The sequence below is a fragment of the Anomaloglossus baeobatrachus genome, chromosome 2 (assembly GCF_048569485.1).
Source record: "Anomaloglossus baeobatrachus isolate aAnoBae1 chromosome 2, aAnoBae1.hap1, whole genome shotgun sequence".
Taxonomy (NCBI): Eukaryota; Metazoa; Chordata; class Amphibia; order Anura; family Aromobatidae; genus Anomaloglossus; species Anomaloglossus baeobatrachus.
This window is the reverse complement of record NC_134354.1, coordinates 91648049-91665124: the sequence shown is the minus strand read 5'-3', so window position 1 is coordinate 91665124 and position 17076 is coordinate 91648049. Positions and strand designations below refer to the sequence as shown.

Genomic DNA, 17076 nt, shown 5'->3' with positions numbered 1-17076 from the left:
AAGGGAAACCCATGTAACCTGGTAAACGGAGTGGCTTGTGCTAAGTCTGTCCATGATAACTCTGTTGACAGCTGCTTCCACGAACTGTGAAACTATGGCAGGAGGCCCACGGCTGCTTAGTTAGTTGTGAGCTGTGCTCGGATTGTGACACATGGATGTGTGAATCTAGCCTTAAATATGGTGAAACTGTATGGGGAATGTTATTTCCCCAGAAATTCCCCTTTATGGCAATGGTATTTCCCCATCTATTTGGTCATGTTATCAACTCCTATTCCTAAATATGGCATTGTACATACAATATTATTCCCTTTTTAACTTTCTCATTGGTAGAATGTACACCAGGTCTCTCAACTTTTCCTTTGGTTGTATAGTAAAAAAGTTTGTGTAAATTAAAAATTAATTTAGAAATACAGAAATATCTATTTCCTATACAGGGGGTTTCTGGGAATTGTGTTTAAAGCACAAAGCAACAACAATGTGTGGGGGTCACATATTTTTTAAAGTACTGTACTAATGGTGCAGCCACAAGAGAATTACTCTCATATTATTTATGCCGTTATATTATTTTTATGCTGTTTCATGCTCATTTACTTACAATGATGCGCTGATCTTTTTGATTTACAGATTGTGCCACTCTACAAAGAACTACATGCATATGTGAGAAGCAAACTACACAGACATTATGGTCCAGAATACATTAATCCCGAAGGAGGTCTTCCTGCTCATTTACTTGGTAAACCTTTCTACATATGGATATATAGTGTGTGTGTGTAGGTATGTGTATATATATATATATATATATATATATATGTATGTGTGTATATATATATATATATATAATATATATATATATATAATATATCTCAAACAATACAGTCATATGAAAAAGTTTGGGCGCCCCTATTAATGTTAACCTTTTTTCTTTATAACAATTTGGGTTTTTGCAACAGCTATTTCAGTTTCATATATCTAATAACTGATGGACTGAGTAATATTTCTGGATTGAAATGAGGTTTATTGTACTAACAGAAAATGTGCAATCCGCATTTAAACAAAATTTGACTGGTGCAAAAGTATGGGCACCCTTATCAATTTCTTGATTTGAACACTCCTAACTACTTTTTACTGACTTACTAAAGCACTAAATTGGTTTTGTAACCTCATTGAGCTTTGAACTTAATAGGCAGGTGTATCCAATCATGAGAAAAGGTATTTAAGGTGGCCACTTGCAAGTTGTTCTCCTATTTGAATCTCCTATGAAGAGTGGCATCATGGGCTCCTCAAAACAACTCTCAAATGATCTGAAAACAAAGATTATTCAACATAGTTGTTCAGGGGAAGGATACAAAAAGTTGTCTCAGAGATTTAAACTGTCAGTTTCCACTGTGAGGAACATAGTAAGGAAATGGAAGAACACAGGTACAGTTCTTGTTAAGCCCAGAAGTGGCAGGCCAAGAAAAATATCAGAAAAGCAGAGAAGAAGAATGGTGAGAACAGTCAAGGACAATCCACAGACCACCTCCAAAGACCTGCAGCTTCATCTTGCTGCAGATGGTGTCAATGTGCATCTGTCAACAATACAGCGCACGTTGCACAAGGAGAAGGTGTATGGGAGAGTGATGCGAAAGAAGCCGTTTCTGCAAGCACGCCACAAACAGAGTCGCCTGAGGTATGCAAAAGCACATTTGGACAAACCAGTTACATTGTGGAAGAAGGTCCTGTGGACTGATGAAACAAAGATTGAGTTGTTTGGTCATACAAAAAGGCGTTATGCATGGAGGCAAAAAAACACGGCATTCCAAGAAAAGCACTTGCTACCCACAGTAAAATTTGGTGGAGGTTCCATCATGCTTTGGGGCTGTGTGGCCAATGCCGGGACCGGGAATCTTGTTAAAGTTGAGGGTCGCATGGATTCAACTCAGTATCAGCAGATCCTTGACAATAATGTGCAAGAATCAGTGACGAAGTTGAAGTTACGCAGGGGATGGATATTTCAGCAAGACAATGATCCAAAACACGGCTCCAAATCTACTCAGGCATTCATGCAGAGGAACAATTACAATGTTCTGGAATGGCCATCCCAGTCCCCAGACCTGAATATCATTGAAAATCTGTGGGATGATTTGAAGCGTGCTGTCCATGCTCAGCGACCATCAAACTTAACTGAACTGGAATTGTTTTGTAAACGGGAATGGTCAAATATACCTTCATCCAGGAACCTGGAACTCATTAAAAGCTACAGGAAGCGACTAGAGGCTGTTATTTTTGCAAAAGGAGGAACTACAAAATATTTATGTCACTTTTATGTTGAGGTGCCCATACTTTTGCACCTGTCAAATTTTGTTTAAATGCGGATTGCCCATTTTCTGTTAGTACAATAAACCTCATTTCAATCCAGAAATATTACTGAGTCCATCAGTTATTAGATATATGAAACTGAAATAGCTGTTGCAAAAACCCAAATTGTTATAAAGAAAAAAGGTTAACATTAATAGGGGTGCCCAAACTTTTTCATATGACTGTATATATATATATATATATATATAATGCTCAAAAAAATAAAGGTGACACTTAAGCACCTAAATGGTATTTAGGTATAAGGTAAATAGGAAAATAAAATTTTAAGCAGAAAATGTGGACATGACACACTGTTATGGGGCGAGGATCTGCTGCTGACACTATTATGGGGGTAATGTCCCCAAATTCTCTACTAAGGTACCCCATCCTGGTAATGATCCTCCTGCCTTGTATATATATATATATATGTCCCTCATCCTGGTATAGCCCCATCTTGCTATATACTGCCATCCTGGTATGTGCTCCCATCCTGCTATATACCTCATCCTGGTATATGGCCGGATCATGCTATATACCCCATCCTAGCATATGGCCGCATCCTGTCCTGCTATATACCCCATCCTGGCATATGGCCGCATCCTGCTATATACCCCCATCCTGCTATATACCCCACATCCTGGTATGTGCTCCCATCCTGCTATATACCCCCATCCTGCTATATGCCATCATCCTGCTCATATACCTCCATCCTGCTCATATACCCCCACCCTGCTATATGCCATCAACCTGCTATATGCCATCATCCTGCTATATGCCATCATCCTGCTTATATACCTCTATCCTGCTCATATACCCCCATCCTGGTAATATACCCCCATCCTGCTATATGTCCTGCATCCTGTGGAACAGAAAAAAAAAAACGTTTATACTCACCTTTCCTCGCTCCACGCAACATCGCTACTCCTCCTGTCTGTGCCGGCCGCGCTGTGTGGAGTCAGCCATGATCCCTGCAGCATCGCGATGTCCTCCTGTCTGTCCCGGCGCGGCTGTGTGTGGACACGTGCGCACAGCGATGACGTCATCGCTGTGAGCACCGCTAGTCTCCATACAGCCGCGGCCGGCACAGACAGGAGGACATCGCGATGCTGCAGGGATCGTGGTCGGCTCCACACAGCGCGGCCGGCACAGACAGGAGGAGAAGCGATGCTGCAGGGATCGTGGCCAGCTCCACACAGTACAGACCAAAAGTGTCATTCGAAGAGTTTTCTTTATTTTCATGACTCTGAAAATTGTAGATTCACATTGAAGGCATCAAAACTATGAATTAACACATGTGGAATGAAATACTTAACAAAAAAGTTTGAAACAACTGAAAATATGTCTTATATTCTTGGTTATTCAAAGTAGCCACCTGTTGCTTTGATTACTGCTTTGCACACTCTTGGCATTCTCTTAATGAGCTTCAAGAGGTAGTCACCGGAAACGGTTTTCACTTCACAGGTGTGCCCTGTCAGGTTTAATAAGTGAGATTTCTTGCCTTATAAATGGGGTTGGGACCATCAGTTGTGTTGTGCAGAAGTCTGGTGGATACAAAGCTGATAGTCCTACTGAATAGACTGTTAGAATTTGTATTATGGCAAGAAAAAAGCAGCTAAGTAAAGAAAAACGAGTGGCCATCATTACATTAAGAAATGAAGGTCAGTCCGAAAAATTGGGGAAACTTTGAAAGTGTCCCCAAGTGCAGTGTTAAAAACCATCAAACGCTACAAAGAAACTGGCTCACAGGAGGGCCGCCTCAGGAAAGGAAGACCAAGAGTCACCTCTGCTGCGGAGGATGTTTATCCGAATCACCAGCCTTAGAAATCGCAGGTTAACAGCAGCTCAGATTAGAGACCAGGTCAATGCCACACAGAGTTCTAGCAGCAGACACATCTCTACAACAACTGTTAAGAGGAGACTTTGTGCAGCAGGCCTTCATGGTAAAATAGCTGCTAGGAAACCACTGCTAAGGACAGGCAACAAGCAGAAGAGACTTGTTTGGGCTAAAGAACACAAGGAATGGACATTAGACGAGTGGAAATCTGTGCCAAACCTGAACCCAATCGAGATGGTTTGAGGTGAGCTGGACCGCAGAGTGAAAGCAAAAGGGCCAACAAGTGCAAAGCATCTCTGGTAACTCCTTCAAGACTGTTGGAAAACCATTTCCGGTGACTACCTCTTGAAGCTCATCAAGAGAATGCCAAGAGTGTGCAAAGCAGTAATCAAAGCAAAAGGTGGCTACTTTGAAGAACCTAAAATATAAGACATATTTTCAGTTGTTTCACACTTTTTTGTTAAGTATTTCATTCCACATGTGTTAATTCATAGTTTTGATGCCTTCAATGTGAATCTACAATTTTCAGAGTCATGAAAATAAAGAAAACTCTTTGTATGAAATGGTGTGTCCAAACTTTTGGTCTGTACTGTATCTATAAGATATATATATATATATATATTTTGTACATATTATTCCAAGACAAGTTATCCTGTTCCTTTCTTTTTGCCTAGGTGACATGTGGGGTAGATTTTGGACGAATTTATATCCCCTGGTTGTACCTTATCCAGACAGAGAAAGCATTGATGTTACCAATGCAATGGTTGAACAGGTATGATTTTAGATTTGGTGGCAAGAAATACAGAAAAAACTACATGCTGTAACTACATATAAAACCCCTATGTGTTAGGGTTTATAATATTTGATAGATTTATAATATTTGATATATTCATCATAGTTTACAAAAATACAAATAATATCATTATTAAAATAATATTGGTTCTAAATATATTATAATAAATTATAGGAAAATCTTGAAAATATCAAAATAAACATTATTTACCCATAGAATCTCCTGCCGCTCATTTGCCATCTCTTTTCTGCCTCCTGAAGTTCTTTTTTGACAGGGTTTCATTGGTGATGTCCCCTGTGAATGTGGTAGGTGTTGACTGGTCATGGAAAGACAGTAGACAAAACTGCAGTCATGGTCGTCTCCCTGCTATTTTGAGACTAGTGACAGCCTTTGGACTGGAGTCTCAAATTTCCATCTAGACTCCTCATTTAAACAAATTTTCCTTTCCTTTGGCTTCTCATGAGTTAATTTCAGATTTTGTTGCCAGCAGCTCTTAGCAGTGCAGGGGAGCTGTAGCTGCTTCGGGCCCACGCCCATTTGAGTTAAATACTGGAGCCTTCCCATCACTCCTTGCTGCTGTTTGAATTCAGTCTACTCTGGACAGCATGGTGGAAGGAACTGCTGAGGAATTGTCCTGTGGTCTTCCATCTGCTACTTTAGAGTATGTCTGTCTGAAAAACGACCACCTTTGACCAAGAAACATAAGATAAAACGTCAAAACTGGGTCAAGAAATATCTTAAGACTGATTTTTCAAAGGTTTTATTGAAATGAGATTGACTCTTGATGGGCCAGATGGATGGGCCACAGGGTGGATCAGTAAAGGGCAAAGAGCTCCACTCTGACTCAGATGCCAGCAAGGTGGAGGTGGGGTACGGGTATGGGCTGCTATCATCAAAGATGAACTTGTGGGACCTTTTCGGGATGAGGATCGAGTGAAGCTCAGCAGCTTGTCGTAGGTGATTTCGGAACCGAAAGCAGCAAACCCCCAAAACCGCTGTGGTGTGTGTCTGGGACCCACCTCTATGCGGCCCAGGTGTTTTTTTCAGTTTGCCGCCATCGCACGGGAAGCCACGCCCCTAAACGTTCAATCTGGGGTGTCTTCGCCAAACTTTTTTCCCCTAAAGGAAGCGAAACGGGGTCTTCCGGCTCCAGCAGATGGTACCCCTGGGTCTTGGCGAAAAACTGGCCAAGTTGCGAATCGGTCACACCTTCGGTTCCCTAGGGGTGTGGCTTTGCGAATTTTGGCCTTATATGCGAATCCCTAATATCTGCTAAACCGTGACTCCAATTTGCTCATGTAAGGCTTCATTACGACCGGTTTGCTGAGCCGGATGATTCGACACTCAGCTCGCGAATTCGCCACAAACGGGGACCCCGCAAATGCCCCCAAAAGTTTTGGCCATCTTGAATTCTTCAACTTTTGCCCCCAAAATTTCAGGGACTAGACCTTCGAAACCCCTGTGGTGCTTCTCTGGGACCCACCCCTATGCGGTGCAGGTGATTTTTTAAATTTTCCGTCATCGCACGGGAAGCCACGCCCCTAAACATTCAATCTGGTGTGTACTCAACAAACTTTTTTTCCCTAAACGAAGCAAAATGGGGCCTTACGGTTCCAGCAGATGGTACCCCTGGGTCTTGTTGAATAATGGGCCAAGTTGCAAATCGGTCGTGCCTTCAGTTTCCTGTGGGCGTGGCTTTGAAAATTTTGACTTCATATGCAAATCCTCAATATCTGCCAAACCGTGACTCTGAGTTACTCATGAAAGGCCTTGTTACGATCAGTTCACTGAGACAGACAATTCAAGACCCTGTGTGTGAATTTGCCACAAACGGGGACCCCACAAACGCCCCCAAAAGATTTCGGCCATTTTGAGTTTTTCAAGTTTTGCCCCCAAAATTTCCGGAACCAGACCTATTACACCTACGTGCTTCTTAAGTTTTGTGTCAAACCCTATCCTGAGTCTCTGTGCCAAAAATCGAGAGCCTAGGCTGCAAAGTTACCCCGGGGGAGCCTCTCCAGATTCCCTTGATTAGCCAATCGCTGCTGTTTTTTTCCCTTTTAAAATACACATCTCGAAAAGTTAGAATCAGAAGTAGACCATATTTGGAATAATTGCACAGTAAGACACCATGCACTGTCCCTTTAAATATGGGGTGCGTGCCCTGTACGCTTTTGGCACAGTGGGGTGTCAAAATCCCCCTCTTTTGCAATTATAGCAGAATTTATGAATATTTAAGGCTCTGTGGTCTGATATTCGTAGCTTCTAGTGGTATAATCTTGGTGGCAGTCCGTTCGACTTAAACAGAGGATCAATTTGAGCCCCTACCTGTCAACATGAGACAAAGGGCGGAACCGAAGAACGCTTTTCACTAAGTGGTGGAGGTTTAAAACGCGACGACAATGTTTATTTTCAATTTTATAGGCCCAAATTTCTACGGAACCAAACAATGTGAACTCATGAGCTTTTGAAGGTGTGTACTTGACTCAAAACTGAGTCAGAATACCAAAACTGGTGACCCTGCACCCAAGGAAACCCCGCAAAAACCTCTCCAGCGACCCTAGTTTACCCATTGTGCTACAGCTTAAGGTTATTTAAAAATTCATATCTTGAAAAATAAGCATCAGAAGGCCACACAATTTGGCATCCTGCATAACATAATTCATATGACAATCCCTGAAAATATGGAGTGGCTATGCTGAATGCTATGGATTCAGTGACCCCCCCCCAAACTCAGGCAACCACAGTGACATTTTATAGAAAAATGATTGGATTTTCCTATATCACTTTTACCAGAATTTCTCCAGAACCAAGGGTCCAAACAAAAATCCAACAGAAAGGTTGTTTGGGGAAGACCCTCAGCTTTCAGACGAGACCTAAACTGAGTTCCAATGATGCTTATTCAGAAATCTGTGACCCCACAAAAGAAGCGACCAGTGAGACAATTCATTCAAAATGAATTGGTTTTCCTATACCGCTTTAACCCGAGTTTTTAAAAAAACAACAGTCCAGTTAAAAATCTGACAAATATGTTTTGGGGGACATCCTCAGCTTTCATATGAGACCTAAACTGAGTTTCTAGGAGTTTTATTCAGAACTCTGTGACCTCCCAAATGAGGCGACCACTGAGACATTTCATCGTCCCCTGGAGGCTTCCAGTCCCACAACTTGTCCCCTAGATCCTGCCAGGGCCATACACTGGCCCCTGGAGGCTGCCATTGCCACACACTGGCCCTCGGAGGCCACCAGACCCACACACAGGCCCCTGGAGGCTTCCAGGGACACACAATGGCCCTTGGAGTCTGCCTGGCCCATGAACTTGCCCCTGGAGGAAGGCGAGCAAATGAACTGGCCCCTGGAAGCTGCCAGGCCCATGAACTGATCTCTGGAGGCTTCCAGGCCCACACACCGGCCCCTGGAGGATGCCAGGTCCACATTCTGGCCCCTGGAATTTGACAGGCCCTTCCACTAGTAACTGAAGGATACCTAGCCAACGCATTGGCCCACTGGCCCTTGGAGGCTGCCTGGCCCATGAACTGATTTCTGGAGGCTGCCAGGCTCACACCCTGGCCCCTGGAATTTGCCAGGCCCTCCCACTGGCCACTGGAGGCTGCCCACCCAATGGACTGGACCTTGGAGGCTGCCAGTCCCATGCACTGGAACTTGGAGGCTGCCATACCAACATACATGCCCCTGGAGGCTGCCAGACACACACATGGGTCCATTGAAACAGCCAGGTACACCAACTTGCCCCTGGAGGCTGCTTGGCCTACGCTGTGGTCCTGGAGGCTAAAAGGCCCACAAACTTGCCCCTGGCGGCTGTCAGGCACACTCATGAACCCCTGGAGGTAGCCAGGCCCACACAAGGGCCCCTAGAGGCTGCAAAGCACCCCCATTGGTTCCTGGTAGCTGCCAGGCCAATGCACCCACAAACTTGCCTTTGTAGGTCTTCAAGCCACCTACTGGCCCCTGGAGGCTAATCAGCCAACGCACTGGCCTCAGGAGGCTACAAGGCCCACCCACTGGCCCCTGGAACCATGAAATGGCCACTGGAGGCTGAAAAGCCCTCAAACTGGCCCGTGGATATTTCCAAGTCTACCAACTGGCCCTTGGAGGATTCACAGAAAACGCAGTGGCCCCGGGAGACTGACAGGCCCAGCCACTGACCCAGGAGGCTGCCCATCCAACACACTTGACCCTGGAGGCTTCCCATCAAGTACACTTGCCCCTGGATGCAGCCAGACCAATCCACTGGTGCATGGAAGCTGCTAGGCCAACGCACTGGCCCCGGGAGGCTTGCAGGCCCACCCACTGACCCCGGGAGGCTGTCCAGCCAACACGATGGCCCTCTGGAGGCTGCCCAGCCAATTCCTGACCCCTGAGGTTGCCAGGCCCACCCACTGACCCCGGCAGGCTGCCCATCCAACACACTGTACCCTGGAGGCTGCCCATCAAGCACCCTGGCCCCTGGATGCAGCCAGGCCCATCCACTGGTCCATGGAGGCTGCCAGGCCAATGCACTGGCCCATGGAGACTTCCAGTCCCACACACTGGCCCTTGGAGACTACCAGGCCCACATACAGGCCCCTGGAGGCTGCCGGGACAACATACTGTTCCCTTGAGGCTGCCAGGTTCACACAATGACCTCTGGAGGCTTCTGGGTCCACTCAATAAACCTTAGAGGCTGTTAGGCCCTCACACTGGCCCTTGAAGGCTGCCGGGCCCACTCAATGTACCTTGGAGGCTGTCAGGCCCTCACACTGGCCCCTGGAGGTTGGCAGGCTCACACAATCGCCCCTGGAGGCTTCCAGGCCCACTCAATAGACTGTGTAGGATTTTGGGCCCTCACACTGGCTCCTGGAAGCTTCCAGGCCCACACAGTGGCCCCTGAAGGCTGCTGGGCCCACTCATTGGACCCTGGAGGCTGCCAGGCGTTGACCCATGCTCCTGAAAGGTTCCAGGACAACAGCCTGGCCTTTGGAGGCTGTGCGGCCCACACACTTTCCCATGGAGGCTGCCAAGCCCCCATACAGGCACCTGGAGACTGACATGGCAACACAAAACCCACAAGCAACACACAACCTGAAGGCTGCCTGGCCCACTAACTGGCCCCTGGAAGCAGCCCAGCAAATTAACTGGCCCCTGTATGCTGCGTGGCCCACACCCTGGCCCCTGGATACTGTAAGGCCCACCAACTGGCCCCTGGAGGCAGTCAGGTGCACTCAAGGTCCCCGGGAGGCAGTCAGGTCTACACAAGTGCCCCTGAATGCTGCCAGGACACACCCTGGCCCTTGGAATCTGCAAGGACCTCCCACTGGCCCAGCCAACGCATGTGTCCCTGGATGCTTCCAGACACACACACGGGCCTCTGGAGACAGCCAGTCACACCCACTGGCCCGTGGAGGCTGCCAGGCCAAAGCACTGGCCCCTTGAGGCTGGCAGGCACACCCAATGAACCCGGGAGGCTGCCCTGCCAACACACTAGCGCTTGGAGCCTGCTCAGCCAATGCACTGGCCTCTGGAAGCTGCAAGGCCCACCCACTGAACCGGGGAGGCCTCCCAGCTATCGCACAGGCCCCTGAGGCTTCCTAGAAAACACACTGGGCCTGGGAGGCTGCCAGGCCCACACCTTGGCCCCTGGTGGCTGTCAGAGCCACACACGGGCCCCTGGAGGCTGCCAGGGCCACACCATGTCCCCTGGAGGCTGCCAGACCCACACCCTAGGCCCCTGGAATTTGCCAGGCTTTCCCATTGGTCCCTGAAGGCTGCCCAGCCAATGCACTGGACTTTGAGGCTGCCAGTCCCATGCACTGGCACTTGGAGGCTGCGAGACCAACACATGTGCCCCTGGAGCCTGCCAGACACACACACGGGACCCTGGAGGTAGACACGCACACCCACTAGCCCTTGGAGGCTGCTAGGTTCACGCACTGCGCTCTGGTGACTGTAAGGCCAACAAACTTGCCCCTGGAGGCTGTCCGGCGCACTCAAGGGCCCCTGGAGGCTTCCCAGCCACGCACTGGCCCCTGGAGGCAGACAAGGAAAGCACTGGCCTCTGGAGGCTGCCTGGCCTATGCACTAGCCCCTGGAGTCTGCCAAACCCATGAACTCACCCCTGGAGGCTGTCCAGCCAATGCACTGGGCCCTGGAGGCAGATAAGCAAAACACTGGCCCCTGGAGGCTGTCCGACCCATGCACTGGCCCCTGGAGGATACAAGGCAAACATGCCCTTGCAGGCAGCCAGGCCCACACACTGGCCCCTGGAGTCTACCAGACCGATGAACTCGCCCCCAGAGGCTATCAAGCCCACACACAGGCCTCTGGAGGCTGTTGAGCTAACAAACTTTTCCTTTGAGGCTCCCAGGCTCAAACAATGGACCCTGGAGGCTGCTGGGCCCTCACATTCACCCTTGGAGGCTTCCAGGCCCACACAGTGGCCATTGGAGGCTGCAGGGCCCACTCCATAAATATGGAGGCTGGCGGGCCCTCATATTGGCCCTAGAAGGCAAACAGGCTCACACAATATCCCCTGGATGCTTCCGGGCCCACTAACTGGACCCTGGAGGCTGCGGGGCCCTCACACTGGCCCCTGGAGGCTGCCAGACACACACACACGCACCCTTGGAAGCAGCGAGGTATGCCCACTTGCACGTGGAGGCTGACAGGCCCACGCTCTGGCCCTGGATGCTGTAAGGCCCACAAACTTGCCCCTGGTGGCTGTCGGGCACAATCAAGGGCCCCTGGAGGCAGCCAGGCCCACACAAGTGTCCTTGAAGGCTGCAAAGCACACTCACTGGTTCCTGGAGGCTTTAAAGCCCATGCACTGCACTATAAAGCCCACAAACTTGCCCCTAGAGGCTGTCAAGCCCTCTCACTGGTTCCTTGAGGCTGCCCAGCCAACGCACTGGCCTTGGGATGCTGCCATGCCCACCCACTGGCCCCTGGAAGCTTTCAGGCCCATGAAATAGCCACTGGGGGCTGACATCCCTCACCCTTGCCCCTGGAAGTTTCTGGGTGAACACCTTGGCCCCTGGAGGCTGTGGGGCTCATACACTGGCTCCTGGAGGATTTCCGGCCCACACACAGGCAGCTGGAGGCTGCCAGGGCCACACCTTGGCCCCTGGAGGCTGCCAGGCCCAGGAACTGGCCCCTAGAGGCAGCCCAGGAATGAACTGGCCCCTGGAGAAATTCGGGCAAATGAAGTCTGAAGGCCCCTGGAGGCTGCCAGGCCCACAAACTCTCCCATAGAAGCTGCCAGACCTAAACATGGGCCCCTGGAGGCTGCCAGGCCCACACCCTGGCCCCTGCAATCTTCCAGGCCCTCCCACTGACCCCTGGAGGTTGCCCACCTAACGCACTGGACCTTGGAGGCTGCCAGCCCCATGCACTGGCACTTGGAGGCTGCCATACCAACATACATGCCCCTGGAGGCTGCCAGACACACACGGGCCCCGGGAGGCAGACAGGCATCTCCACTTGCCCCTGGAGGCTGCCAGGCAACACACTGGGCCCTGGAGACTGTAATGCCCACAAACTTGCCCTTTCAGACTATCTGGCACACTCAAGGGCCTCGGGAGTCAGCTAGGCCCACACAAGGGCCCCTGGAGGCTGCAAAGCACACCCACTGGTTCCTGGAGGCTTCCAAGCCCATGCACTGGGCTTTCGTGGCTGTAAAGCCCACAAACTTGCCCCTGGAAGTCGTCAGGCCCACTCACTATCCCCTGGAGGCTGCCCAGCCAACGCACTGGCCTCGGGACGCTGCCAAGCATACCCACTGGCCCCTGGAAACTTTCAGGCCCATGAACTGGCCACTGGAGGCTGGCAGGTTTCCAAGTCCTCCACTGGCCCTTGTAGCATTTCCAGCAAATGACCTGGCTCCTAGAGGCTGCCAGGCCCACCCACTGGCCCTTGGAGGATTCCCAGTAAACGCAGTGACCCCGGGAGACTGACAGACCCAGCCACTGACCCGGGAAGCTGCCTAGATAATGCACAGGCCCCTGGAGGCAGCCAGGCCATTCCACTGGCCAACGGAGGCAGCCAGGCCCACCCACTGGACCATTCAGGCTGCTAGGCCAACGCACGGACCCCAGGAGGCTGCCCAGCCAACCTACTGGCCCCTAGACATTGCCCAGCTATCGCACGGGTCCCTGGAGGCTTCCCAGCAAACACACTGGCCCCAGAAGGCTAACCGGCCCACACCTTGTCCCCTAGAGGCTGCCAGGCCCACACATGGATTCTTGAAGGCAGCCAGGTCCACACACTGGCTCCTGGAGGCTCCTAGGGTCACATACTGCCCCTGGAGGCTTCCAGGAGAATACAGTGGACACTGAAGGCTGCCAGGCCCACTCACTGAATCCTGAAGGCTGCCATGCCCTCACCCATGCCCCTGGAAGGTTCCAGGCCAACACCCTAGCCACTGGAGGCTATGTGGCCCATACACATGGGCCCCTGGAGGCAGACAGGAATCTCCACTTGCCCCTGGTGGATATTCGGCACACTCAAGGACCCCGGCAGGCAGTCAGGCCCACAAAAGGAGCCCCTGGAGGTTGCACAGCACACCCACTGGCCCCTGGAGGATACCAGTCCCATGCACTGGGCCCTGGAGCCTGTAAGGCCCACACACTGGCCCATGGAGGCTGCCCAGCCAATGCATTGGCCCCTGAAAGCAGACAAGCAAAATACTAGTGCCTGGAGGCAGCCCGGCCCATGCACTAGCCCCTGGTGCCTACTAGACCCTTGAACTCACCCCTCGAGGCTGTCCAGCCAATGAATTGGCCCCTGGAGAAGACAAGCAAAACACTGGCCCCTGGAGGCTTTCCGACCCACGCACTGGCCCCTGGAGGATGCAAGGCCAACAAACATGCCCTTGGAGGCTGCCAGGCCTACCCACTGGCCCCTGGAGCCTACCAGATGCATGAACTTGCCCCCAGAGGCTACCGGGCCCAAACACAGGCCTCTGGAACCTACCAGGCTGACAGACTGTTCCCTTGAGGCTGCTAGGCTCATACAATGGCTCCTGAAGGCTGCCAGGCCCACACTTAGGTTCATGGAGTCTGCCAGACCCACACCCTAGCCCCTGGAATCTGCTAGGCCCTTCCACTATAAACTGGAGGCTGCCATGCACTGGCACTTGGAGGCTACCATACCAATATACGTACATGCCCCAGGAGGCTGCTACTCACTGAACCTGGGAGACTGCTGGGCCCTCACACTGGCCCCTGGAGGTGAACATGCTCACACAATGGCCCTGGAAACTTCAAGGCCCACTCAATGAACTGTGTAAGATTCTGGGCCGTCATACTGGCCCCTGGAGGCTTCCAAACCACATAGTGACCCCTGGAGGCTGCCGGGCCCACTCACTGAACCCTGGAGACGGCCAGGCCTTCACCCATGCCCCTCAAAGGTTCCTTGCCAACACCCTGGCCCCTGGAGGCTGTGCGGCCCACACACTGGCCCCTGGAGGCTGTGAAGCCCAGGCACATGCACCTGGGGGCTGACAGGGCCACACACTGGCCATTGGAGACTGCCCGGCCCACAAACTGAATCCTGGAGGCAGCCCAGCAAATGAACTGGCCCCTGGAAGTAGGCAAGCAAATGAACTGGCCCATGGATGCTGCCAGGCCCACACTCGGGTTCCTGGAGGCTGTCAGGCCTACATCCTGGCCCCAGGAGACTGTAAGACACACACACCTGCCCCTGGAGGCTGTCAGGCACAGTCACAGTTCCAGGGAGGCAGCCAGGCCCACAGAAAAGCTCCTGGAGGCTGCCAGGCCCACACTCGGGTTCCTGAAGGCTGCCAGGCCCACCCAATGGCAACTGGAATCTGCCGGGCCCTGACTCTGGCCCCTGGAGGCTGCAAGACCAACACATGTGCCCCTGGATGCTGCCAGACACACACAGGCCCCTGGAGGGAGCCAGGCACACCCACTGGCCCATGGAGGCTGCCCAGCCAACACACAGGCCTCTGGAGGCTGCCTGGCCCACGAACTGGCTCCTGGAGGCAGCCTAGCAAATCAACTGGCCCTGGAGGCAGGCGAGCAAATGATCTGGCCCATTGATGCTGCCAGGCCCACACTCAGCTTCCTGGAGGCTGTCAGGCCCACAAACGTGCCCCTGAAGGCTGTCAGGTGCCCTCAAGGTTCCTTGGAGGCAGCCAGGCACACACAAGGGCTCCTGGAGGCTTCCAGGCCCACATTTGGGTTCATGGAGTCTGCCATCCCTCCCACTGACCCCTGTAGGCTGCCAGACCAATACATGTGCCCCTGGAGGCTGTCCGACCCATGCACTGGCCCCTGGAGGATACAAGGCAAACAAACATGCCCTTGGAGGCAGCCAGGCCCACCCACTGGCCCCTGGAGCCTACCATGAAGTATGAACTCACCCCCAGAGGCTACCATGCCCACACATAGGCCTCTGGAGGCTACCAGGCCAACAGACTGTTCCCTTGAGGCTGCTAGGCTCATATAATGGCCACTGAAGGCTGCTGGGCCCACACTCAGATTCCTGTAGTCTGCCAGACCCACAGCCTGGCCCCTGGAATCTGCTAGGCCCTCACACTCTAAACTGGAGGCTGCCCACCCAACGCACTGGACCTTGGAGGCTGCCAGTCCCATGCACTGGCACTTAGAGGCTGCCAGGCCAACATACATGCCCCTGGAAACTGCTGGACACACACATTGGCCCCTGGAAGCACACAGGCACACCTCCACTTGCCCCTGGAAGTTGCCATACCCATGCACTGGGCCCTGGAGACTTTAAGGCCCACAAACTTGGCCCTGGAAGCTATCCGGTGTACTCAAGGGCCCCGGGAGGCAGCCAGGCCCACAAAAGGACCCCTGGAGGCTGCACAGCACACCCACTGGCCCCTGGAGTATGCCAGTCCCATGCACTGGGCCCTGGAGCCTGTAAGGCCCACACACTGGCCCATAGAGGCTGCCCAGCCAACGCACTGGCCCCTGGAGGCAGACAAGCAAAACACTAGCGCCTGGAGGCTGCATGGCCCATGCACTAGCACCTGGAGCCTACCAGACCCATGAACTCACCCCTGGAGGCTGTCCAGACAACGCATTGGCCCCTGGAGCAGATAAACAAAACACTGGCCCCTGGAGGCTTTTCGACCCACGCACTGGCCCCTGGAGGATACAAGGCCAACAAATATGCCCTTGGAGGCTGCTAGGCCTACCCACTGGCCCCTGGAGCCTACCAGACGCATGAACTTGCGCCCTCACCCATGCCTCTGAAAGGTTCCAGGCCAACACTCAGCTCCCTGGAGGCTGTGTGGCCCACACACTGGACCCTGGAGGCTGTCAAGCTCACGCACAGGCACCTGGAGACTGACAGGGCCACACACTGGCCACTGGAGGCTGCCCGGCCCCCAAACTGGCTCCTGGAGGAAGCCCAGCAAATGAACTGGCCCCTGGAGGTAGGTGAGCAAATTAACTGGCCCATGGATGCTGCCAGGTCCACACTCGGATTCCTGGAGGCTGTCAGGCCCACACCCTGGCCCTTGGAGACTGTAAGACACACAAACATGCCCCTGGAGGCTGTCAGGCACACTCAAGGTTCCTGGGAGGCAGCCAGGCCCACACAAGGGCTCCTGGAGGCTGCCAGGTCCACACTCGGGTTCTTAAAGGCTTCCAGGCCCACCCAATGGCAACTGGAATCTGCCGGGCACTGACACTGACCCTTAGAGGCTGCAAGACCAACACATGTGCTCCTGGATGCTGCCAAACACACACAAGCCCCTAGAGGCAGCCAGGCACACCCACTGGCCCTTGGAGGCTGCCAGGCAAACACACTGGCCTCTTGAGGCTGGCAGGTACACCCAATGACCCACGGAGGCTGCCCAGCCAACACACTAGCCCTTGAAGCCTGCTCAGCCAATGCACTGGCCTCTGGAAGCTGCCAGGCCCACCCACTAACCCGGGGAGGCTTTGCAGCTATCGCACAGACCCCTGGAGGCTTCCTAGCAAACACACTGGGCCTGGGAGGCTGTCAGGCCCACACCTTGGCCCCTGGTGGCTGTCAGGGCCACACACAGGCCCTTGGAGCCTGCTCAGCCAATGCACTGGCCTCTGGAAGCTGCCAGGCCCACCCACTGACCTGGGGAGGC

General features: G+C 52.3%; 1 protein-coding gene across 1 annotated transcript in view; it reads left to right on the top strand.

The window, feature by feature from the left end:
* The window catches only part of ACE2 (angiotensin converting enzyme 2), a 159004-nt gene that overhangs the window by 64467 nt on the left and 77461 nt on the right, over positions 1-17076 (top strand). The window contains exons 6-7 of the mRNA XM_075335159.1: positions 625-733; positions 4846-4943. Of these exons, the coding sequence (XP_075191274.1) occupies positions 625-733; positions 4846-4943 (207 nt within the window). The remainder of the gene's footprint in view (positions 1-624; positions 734-4845; positions 4944-17076) is intronic.